The 10,730-nt window shown below is 40.0% G+C and overlaps 1 protein-coding gene across 1 annotated transcript in view; it reads left to right on the plus strand.

The window, feature by feature from the left end:
• The window catches only part of THAP12 (THAP domain containing 12), a 21,700-nt gene extending 12,177 nt beyond the window's left edge, over nt 1-9,523 (plus strand). Inside the window, exons 4-5 of the mRNA XM_004708838.2 lie at nt 3,233-3,269; nt 6,691-9,523. Coding sequence (XP_004708895.2) covers nt 3,233-3,269; nt 6,691-8,624 — 1,971 coding nt within the window. The 3' untranslated portion in view covers nt 8,625-9,523. The remainder of the gene's footprint in view (nt 1-3,232; nt 3,270-6,690) is intronic.
• Nucleotides 9,524-10,730: the final 1,207 nt, after the last annotated feature.

Raw genomic sequence — 10,730 nt, forward strand, 5'->3', positions numbered from 1 at the left:
AAAAAAAAAAAAAAAGATAATGAATTTTCCCCACAAAAAAGAAAAAAGAAAAGACTATTCTAGTAATTTTAGAAGCATAAGTGAAAACTTTGAAAACTTTTCGGTTCTGTTGTTCTTCAATAGAGATTGTATACATTCTTCCTTTGATTACTTTGTAACTATATTATGATTCTTGTTATAGATTACAGGCCAATTCTGGCTCAGAATGAGTCCAGTGATTTTGAAAAAACATCTTTATTAATAAACTGGATTTTTTAATGTAGCTAGTTATACCTATAAAAATGTAAGTAATATTTTGTCTTTTTCATTCTTGAACTTTTTTCTATTCCCTCTTTTATCGCTTAGTCAAAATCCCAAGCACTGCAGTCAGCAGATCAATAATGTCACAACCGGCACACTTGCCTTGTCCCCTTGCTGTTGGTATTGTTCGTTATTTTCAAGTGAAGGGATTTCCCTTTTAGTCTTAGTATTCTGTTTTTATCATACCTTGTTGAACTTAACAAATGCTTTCATGAAGTACAAAAGTTAACACATTTTTATTGTACAATATGGTGCATTTCAGTGAATGCATTTTCTGTTGTTGAGCCATCCATCTCTACATGTGTTTGAACCCTGATGGTGAGGTATTTATATACTGTTGGATTCTGTTGTTCAATATTTTATTTTGACTATTGCTTTATAAATAAATGAACTGAAAAACAGCAAACCAAAGTCACTATCAATGAGGAAATTCTGACTCATAGCAGCCCCATAGCGTAGACCTGCCGCTGTAGATGTCCAAGGCTCAGTCTGTACCGGAGCAGAAAGCCCCATCTTTCTCCACCCTTGTGGTTAGCAAGTAATTGACATATCATTTTCTTTTCAGGTACTCTTTATCTAGTTGTAAGATCAAGGTTTAATTAGCCTAAGAAAAATGAGTTGTAAGCTCTCCCTTTTTTCTTACAATTTATCAGAAAAAATTACATAAGATTGATAGCTATCTGCTCCTGAAAGTTAGGTAGGTAATCTTGAGAAAACCATCAAGGGTTTAAGACTTGTGGGTGGGGCAAGATTTTGATTGTCACATACTCATTTTCTCATGTTTTAATACATTTTCAAAAGTTTATGAGCTATACCTAGAAATTCCAAATGTTTGATATTTTCTATTTGTATAATTATCTTTTTTTAAAAAATCATTTTATTGGGGCTCATACAACTCCTATCACAATTCATACATATGTCAATTGTGTAAAGCACACTTTGTATAATTATCTTAATGGTCTTTCCAAAGAATTAGTATTTAGTTTTTTAGTGATTGCTGTAATTTTTAGTTATTTAATTGGTTTCTTCTTGATTTGGGAGATAAACTTGTTGGTTCTTTTGTAGCTTTTTAAATGTATAGCTTATGTATGTTTATATCTCTTTAAATCTATTTTAGCTGCATCCCATAGTTTTAAACATTCATTCCTTTAATGATCAGCTTTAAGTATTTTGTCATTTCTTCAGTTTCTTTAATATAGGATTACTTTTTATTTTTAGTTTCCAGATTTGAGTTTATATTTTAAGACATTCTGGTTTTGTCTGTTTGTTTCAAATGTCAAGTGATTCATAGAGGATATGTATAGTCTGTGTGACGCTAACCCTTTCTAGTTTGTTTTGTTTTGTTCTGTTGCATCTATTGTTGCTGATGAATTCTGGTGCCAGATTGGGTGTGTTCCTTTTTAGATAAACTTTCTCCCACAAAGCTTTTAGCAGAGTTTGTCTATTTTTGACACTTTTAATTTTAATAAACTATACCTAGATGTGAATTTTTTCTTATCCAGCCTGTTCAACATTTTTATAAGTCATTTCATTCTGAGGTCTTGCATCTTAAATTCTGAGAAATTCCCAGGTATTCCACCACTTCCCCCTTCCCCCTATCTCCCCCCCAAATTTATACTTATTTTCCTGAACTCCTCCTAGGTGGATGCTGACTTTTCTGTGACATTCCTTCACATCAAATATTTTCCTAGTTACATGTCCCAGGGGTGAGAGGCTGGACCAATTCCGATCATTGAGCTATCTCATTCCTCTGTGCCCTGCCATTGGGGGAGCCTGAGATTTCATCACAGAGGCACACACTTTTTCCAGATCGACCATCCTTGTAATTGTGCTGTTCTCAGGATGAAGGAGGAATGTTCTGGGCTGGCTGGCTTGTTGATGTTTCTTGTCAGCACCGGGCCCGCCCAGGAGGTACCTTAACTGCCTCCAGCTAGCACGGCTGCTTGCCTTACACAGAATAGTAATGGGGTGAGCTGTTGCTAAACATTGTACAAGATAAGAGAAATAGAAAAGGGCATAATTGGAAATTAGGACACACACACACACCACACCCTCCACACACCCCTTCTCCTTGTTTGTGCCACTTGTCTCTCCTAAGTCAGAGCTTCTTAAATATTTTCCACGCATGACCCATTTTCCCCTGAAAAAATTTTATATGACCCTGGGTATATAAGTATGTAAAATTAGTATACAAATCAACCATAGCTTTTAGAGTAATTAAATTTTTTGATAATATTGTGAAGCACAATATCGTAACTGGTGATATTTTTGGCTATGGCTATGAACCAAGGCATGTGATACCCCAAGGGCAACTCTTGCCCGAAACACCTCAGATTCCTTATGAGTTTGCTTTTGAGTTCCTTTTTGGTCATTGCGCATTAAGAAACTTTGTACTGTTGCCAGTTTTCTCTCTACCCCTGCATTCATTTGTGTGACCTTCTTAAACCCACAGTTTAAGCAGCTCTGCTCTGAGTTTCCATTTCTCTTTTCTACAGACACTCGATCACCACTTGCTTCAAAGGGATCTCTCACAGCTTTTCTGTTAAGTTCTGGCATCAGCAGCCACATGTCTAGGGTTAGAGAAGGGAGTATGGACAATGTGTATCCTTTTGACTTTGACTCTAATTGCCATGTTGTGCTTTCATGCTTTTTATTAGCCAGTAAATACTTGTTACCTGAAGTTATGATGATTGTGGTATAAAGTAAGTTAAACGATGTGTTCTTTTCCATCTTGTAATTTATTTCAAGATTAGCGTTAATTAGTAAATCATTCTGGTTTTCTTGTCATCTGTTTAAAGAAGATATTCCACATAAAGAATGTATGGCCTTGGAAGAATTAATTTGGCTCAAAATACGATTTTTACTTGTGAGTCACTAAGATAATATACAAGAGATCGGTTTTCCCAAAGGTTTTTTTTCCCCCCTTATTTAGAGTGAAGATGAAATCAGGACACTGAAACAGAGAAAAAGTAAGTGATAAAAAAAAGTAAGTGATAGTGTTAATGGCTCAATTTCTGATGCCTTTAAAAAGCCCTTGATCTGGTAAGGACAAATAAATATGTTCTATGTCCAAAAGCCACCTTGAAAATGGATGTGAAAGTGTATAGGCTCTGTCTTGTGATCTGGAATTGTCTGTGAGATTGAGGTCTCAGTTCATTTGTCTTTAGTGAGGGCTACTGCATGCTCAGGCCTAACAGGGGACGCCTCTCTCCCTTATCCAAGTGCTCTCAGTATGTCAGGCACACAGTGCAGCCCGTATAGAAGACTAGCTACTTAATTCATGGTACGTAAGAAGTTCTTGGTAAATGCTTAAGAAATAAGTGCCGTGGGCCACTGAGTACTTCTTACAGTGGCTGATGGACAAGTTGTGTCACTACAGGATGAGGGCTGGACATTGTTGTGCTTGTCAGTTATTATATTTCTCCTCATTTGCTACTTCCATTCATATCATAACCTTTTATGAATGCTTGCTGTGAGCCAAGTCATTATTCTAAATGCTTTGCTTACATCAGTTTATTTAATTCTTACAGTAGCCCTGAGGTAAGGACTATTATTTTCCCCCTTTAGGGAATTAAAATTATTTTGGTGGTTAGAAAATGAGCCTGAAGGAAACTACAGGGGCCAGACTTGCAGGGTAGTAGGCTGGCAACAACAGAGAGCCCATGAGGGGTTTCCAGGTAGGTATTGGTATGGACCTGATGTTCATGTCCATATAAGGCATTCTGTGCTGGATTACAAAGGGGAAGACTGGGAGCAGGAGGCCAGGTAAACTGTCACACCAAACAATACTCCAACGGCCTTAAATTAAGACAATGGTGGTGAAGGTGGGGATCAGGAACTCAGGACACCTGCGTACCTATCTGGAAGGATGCACAAGAGGAGAGGAGCTTATTTTTTGCTTCATACTTTTTGACTTGTCTATAATGAGCACTTTCCCCAAAACAAAACCAAACAAAACAATAGAATTAGTTCTTGATTAGAGGAGGGAGAAAAACAAAACAAAAAAGCAGTGCCATTGAGTTAATGCTGACTCATAGCATCCCCATGAGAGAGAGAGTAGAACTGCTCCTTTGGGTTTCTGAGACTGAGAGTCTTTATGGGAGGAGACCCTGGAGCAAAGTGACTGGTGAGGTCTAACTGCTGACTTTGCAGTTAGCAGCCCAATACATAACCCAATATGCCACCAAGGCTCCTATTGATTTAGAAGGGGAGATGTAATGGATGAGAAGGAGAGAAAGGAGCATGAGAGAGACCAGGATAACCTACCTTCTGGCTTGTACAAACTCCTGGCTTGTAGCTCACCCCCGGCTGTACCCCATTCCTTTCTTTTGAACTCCCCTCTGAGCAGAAGAAAGCTGCCATGATTGGGTGCTCACTAGGCCAAGCATGTGTGTCAGTGCTCTGGATATGAGAGGGCATTTAATCCTTTAGAGGTGCGACAAGCCCTGAGCCTTGACAAACAAAGCACAGCTCTCTTAGCTTGCCCTTGTTTTCACCTACTATTTTTATTCTTTTTTATTACAGTTTATGTTTTTTTCCAAATTTTTGTGTTTTCCAAATTTTCCAAATTTGGTTCCAAAGTAGCCACATTTTCCTCAAAGAAACTTCCAGCTCCCACAGTATTGCAGACAATGTAGATTGGGTACTTTTTTGTTGTGGGGACTGTCTTGTGCACTGAAGGATGCTTAGCATTTCTGGCTTCCACCCACCAGGTGCCAGTAGCATCTTCCACACAGAGTTGTGACCACTAGAATGTTTCCAGATACTGTCATATGTCCCCCGGGAAGCAAAATCCTCTCAAGTTGAGCAGCACATACTCTATCTGATGAAAAAGGAGTCCCTGGGTGGCACAAATGGTTATGTGCTCTCTACTTTAGCTAAAAGGTGGATGATTCTAATCCACCCAGAGGCGCCTCCAAAGATTGGCCTGATGATGTGCTCCTGAAAAGTCGCAGCTTTGAAGTCCTATCGTGTAGTTCTTCTTGACCCACATGGAGTTTCAGTGGGTCAGAATGAACTGGGGTGGCAACTAATCACACCACCTACAAGTAGATGATTAATGTCAGTGCCATTTGAGTTAGGGAGGGGTGCTCCTTGCCTTTGCCAGAACCTGGAGAAGCGGTGAAGAGCCCTGGCATACCTGGAAATGTGGCTAACATGGACATGTCACACTTGCTTTGTGCCTGACAGCCTCCTTCCCTCTTTCACCTTGGTGCTTTTGCTGGAATTCTTCCTGCTCTCGAAAGGGCCCTCCCTGTCCTTATACTTACCAAATCAATTGCATCTTTTCGATGTTCCTCTTCCTCATGAGAATGCACAAGTCTTAGTGACCTTGTCAAATCTCTAACATTCTATGAAGCAGTACTGTGATCCCTCAGATTTGAATTCTAGTCCAGGATTCTCGTCTGCCACTTAACCATCTAACTGGGCAGGGCACTTAACCTTGCAGGACCTCAGTTTTCCTACCCAAGACAAAGGGACTAGGCTGAGATTTCTCATGTTTCAGCCCTACAAGTTGCATGAATCTGTATTTGATTCGTTTGAAAGACACAGCATGGACCCTGGAGTCAAACAAGCTTGGATTTAAATTTCACCTCCATCCTCCTGACTGCATCTGTGACCTTGGGCAACTTGCTGTCCTCATTTACCAAATAGGGTTGATATACCACCTGCCTGAAGAAAGTTAATGTGATGCATATTTTTAAAACAATAGCGTTTCCTTGGTCTTCTTTTCTTGAGGCATGGACTGTTATTGTATATGAGGTGTCATAAATTAAAAAAATTAAGTCTTCCACAAGTTATTATAACAGCATTTTCATGTATTAAAATATATCTGTTCACAGTGTTGATCTCCCGGTTCCGTTTTTTTTTTTTTTTTTTTTTACTGCAAGGAATATTTATTTGGTAATGTACCATGAGAAAGACTGGGAGAGTAAACCTGAATTCAAGGCAGTCAGTTGACTAATTATTCCAGTGCTTCTGCATCTTTAGCTCACTTCAGAATCCCTCGGGCCTTTTTCAACTACTGATTGCTGGGCCCCACTCCCAGAGTTGCTGATTTAGTAGGCCTGGGTGGGCTTAAGAATTTGCCAAGTGGACCTTATGTGGCTGGTCTGGGGACCACACCTGGAGAGCTACTGGCCCAGTAGTTGTGAGCATTAAGGAACACCTGGCACTGGTCTTACTCATTAGGATTGTGCTGCTCTGGAAATGGTGATGTTTTATTTTAATCTCTGTATCCTAGTGCCTGGGCCAGTAGATTCCCAGTAAATATTGAATGAATGAGTTTGTGGACTTTACATATTTAATCAACCAAAAATTTAGTGTGTGTTGTTTTATATGGTTGCTTGCATTCCTATTTCTAAAGTTAATTCTTTCTCTATATTTCAGTTGACGAAACTTCTGAACAGGAACAAAAACATAAGGAAACAAACAACAGCAATGTCCAGAGCCTCAGTGCAGAAGAAGGGGGTGAAGAACAGGATGAAGACATCTTACCTTTAACCCTTGAGGAGAAGGAAAACAAAGAATACTTAAAATCTTTATTTGAAATTTTGATCCTTATGGGAAAACAAAACATACCTCTGGATGGACATGAGGCTGATGAAATCCCAGAAGGACTTTTTACTCCTGATAACTTTCAAGCTCTGCTGGAGTGCCGGATCAACTCTGGGGAAGAGGTTCTGAGAAAACGCTTTGAGGCAACAGCGGTGAACACGCTGTTCTGTTCGAAAACCCAGCAGAAACAGATGCTAGAGATCTGCGAGAGCTGCATCCGGGAAGAAACCCTTAGGGAAGTGAGAGACTCGCACTTCTTCTCCATTATCACCGACGACGTGGTGGACATAGCTGGGGAAGAGCACCTGCCCGTGTTAGTGAGGTTTGTCGATGAGTCTCATAACCTGAGGGAAGAATTCGTGGGCTTCCTCCCTTTCGAAGCAGATGCAGAGATTCTGGCTGTGAAATTTCACACCACCATCACAGAGAAGTGGGGACTGAACATGGAGTACTGCCGCGGCCAGGCTTACATCGTGTCTAGTGGGTTTTCTTCCAAGATGAAAGTGGTTGCTTCTAGACTTTTAGAGAAATATCCTCAAGCCATCTACACTCTCTGCTCTTCCTGTGCCTTAAATATATGGTTGGCAAAATCGGTACCAGTTATGGGAGTATCTGTTGCATTGGGAACCATTGAGGAACTTTGTGCTTTCTTCCATCGATCACCACAACTGCTTTTGGAACTTGACAATGTAATTTCAGTCCTGTTTCAGAACAATGAAGCAAGGGGCAATGAGCTCAAGGAGATCTGCCATTCTCAATGGACAGGCAGGCATGATGCTTTTGAAATTTTAGTGGACCTTCTACAAGCACTTGTTTTATGCTTAGATGGCATAAATAATGACACACATGTCAGATGGAATAACTGTGTAGCTGGCCGAGCATTTGTACTCTGTAGTGCAGTAACAGACTTTGATTTTATTGTTACCATTGTTGTTCTTAAAAATGTCTTATCTTTCACCAGAGCCTTTGGGAAAAACCTCCAGGGGCAAACCTCCGATGTCTTCTTTGCAGCCAGCAGCCTGACTGCTGTGCTGCATTCACTGAATGAAGTGATGGAAAATATTGAAGTTTATCATGAATTTTGGTTTGAAGAAGCCACAAATTTGGCAACCAAGCTTGATATTCAAATGAAACTCCCTGGGAAATTCCGCAGAGCTCAGCAAGTTAACCTGGATTCTCAGCTCACCTCTGAAAGTTACTATAAAGAAACACTCAGTGTCCCAGCTGTAGAACACATAATTCAGGAACTGAAAGATATCTTCTCAGAACAGCACCTCAAAGCTCTTAAATGCTTATCTCTGGTCCCCTCTGTCATGGGACAGCTCAAATTCAATACGTCGGAGGAACACCATGCTGACATGTACAGAAGTGACTTGCCCAACCCTGACACGCTGTCAGCAGAGCTTCATTGTTGGAGAATTAAGTGGAAACACAGAGGTAAAGATATAGAGCTTCCATCCACCATCTATGAAGCCCTCCATCTGCCTGACATCAAGTTCTTTCCTAATGTTTATGCTTTGCTGAAGGTCCTGTGCATCCTTCCTGTGATGAAGGTTGAGAGTGAGCGCTATGAAAATGGGCGAAAGCGTCTCAAAGCTTACCTGAGGAACACTTTGACAGACCAGAGGTCAAGTAACTTGGCTCTGCTTAACATAAATTTTGATATAAAACACGATCTGGATTTAATGGTAGACACATATATCAAACTCTATACAACTAAATCCGAGCTTCCTACAAGTAACTCAGAAACTATTGAAAATACCTAAGGGACTATTTAAGCTAGTTGTTTTTTTTTTCCCTTATGTTTGCCCTTTGGAGGAAAAGCTGTATGCTGTGGACAGGCCATGCTTAGTCACTGATTATAAGTGATTTGCCTGTAAGCCTCTGATCGAATACATTAACCATTGATAATCTGCCTATTTAAAATAGCCCCTCTTTGAAGATCTGTTCTTCCAGAAGATAGCATGAAAGTGGCCCGGTATGTTTCTTGTGATCTCTTGTGGCCCTCTGCAATTGTTTTAATGAAGTCACTTTAGACGGAACATTTCTTATCACTGGATCCAATGATCAGGTATTAAGTTACAGTGCTTTCAAGAAATAAACTTTGAGGAGGAGGTGCTGGAGGGGTAGGGAATGCATTTTAGCATATGTAACAATGAATCTCAAGACTAATGTTTGACTTAGTGGGAGTTAATGTTAAAAACCTGTAATGGATGATTGGAGGAATTTCCAGAGTGAGACAAACTGAGCTCCCAGACAAGAATCTCAGTGTAGATTTTATCTTTATCAAATGAACCTAAAGGAACAAGTCACAGTTGAAGTTCGAATGGAAGAGCTTGCCTTTGTTCCACATCTGGTTGCTGCTGTGGACATTCCTTTGCTGAGCCGACACCGTCATCAACTTTTGAGCTGGTATCTGCTGAACACACCGTCTCATGGTCAACCCAGAATCAGAGGCCATGGACACAGCTGATAGTCTCTTTTTTCCTTTGCCTTTTCCATGTCTAGATCCACTGCCTCATCCTGATTTATAAGGAAAAGCTGGGAAAACCTACAAGATCAAATGCTTTGTGGTTTATTTAGAAATATTACTGGTATTTTTGGTGAAGAAAATCAATTTTGTATAGTTTATTTCAATCTAAATAAAATGTGAATTTTGTTTATAGTTGAGGTACATTGTTTTTGGTGGGGATAAAACCAATTCGTATGGTAAAGTCTAAAATATTTGATTACTTTGACTTCAGAATTCTTTAAGATATTTTTTTGTGTGTTTTTGTTTTAGGTGATAGCTTACACAGCGATCTAGTTTCACATTCAGCAATTTATGCACACATTATTAAGACCTTGGTTGTACAATCCCTACACCCTTATTATTTCCACCCTACATACCCTGTTTCCAAGGAGACCTGCTGGTATAAGCTGTGTGATAAGCTGCTAACTGGAAAGTGGGCAGTTCAAACCCACCAAACCACTCTGCAGGAGAAATATGAGGCAGTCTGCTTCCCTAAAGATTCACAGTCCTGGAAACCCTACCTAGGGCACTGTGAGTTGGAGTTGACTTAATGACAGTGGGTTGGGCTTGGGTTTTAGTTCCCCGATTTCATCCCTCCAGTTTCCCTGTTCCTCCTTGCCTTTTGGGCAAATGTTACATTTTTGGTCCTGTATGGTTGATTGTTCTAAGGAATGCAGGCCTTGTGGATTTTATTTATTTAATAGGCCAATTTGACCACTGGGCGTAGCTTCAGTTTCAGGTTAAAAGGATATGACCTTTCAGGTTATGACTATAGTCTTCTATGTTCTGCACGTCTATGTAATAAGCCTAGTCCTTTTTTTAAAAAAATAATTTTATTGGGGGCTCTTACAGTTCTTATAACAACCCCTACATCCATTGTGTCATGCACATTTGTACATAAGTTTCCATCATCCTTTTCAAAGCATACTCTTTCTACTTGAGGCCTTGGTATCAGCTCATTTTTATTCCTCCTTCCCCACCCTCCCATCCTCGTGAACCTTTGATAAATTGTAAATTCTTATTTTCATATCTTAGACCATCCCATCCACTATCTCCATGTTTCTGTTGTCACCCTGAGGGGGAGGGTTGTACATTGATCATTGCAATTGGTTTCCCCTTTCTCCCCGCCCTTCCTCCTTCCACCTTAGCCCTACCCTCATGATATCACTATTCCCATTATTGTACCTGAGAGGTTTATCTGTTGTAGATTCCATGTGTCGAAAGCTCTTTTCTGTACTAGTGTACATGCTTTTGTCTAGCCGGAATTGTAAGGTAGAACTGGGGTCATATAGTAGGGTTTGGGGGGAGAGCTTTAAAGAACTAGAGGAATGTATGCTTCATCAATGCTATACAGAACCCT

Source organism: Echinops telfairi, unplaced genomic scaffold (assembly GCF_000313985.2).
Source record: "Echinops telfairi isolate 266 unplaced genomic scaffold, ASM31398v2 ScPeMD7_1713;HRSCAF=2227, whole genome shotgun sequence".
NCBI lineage: Eukaryota > Metazoa > Chordata > Mammalia > Afrosoricida > Tenrecidae > Echinops > Echinops telfairi.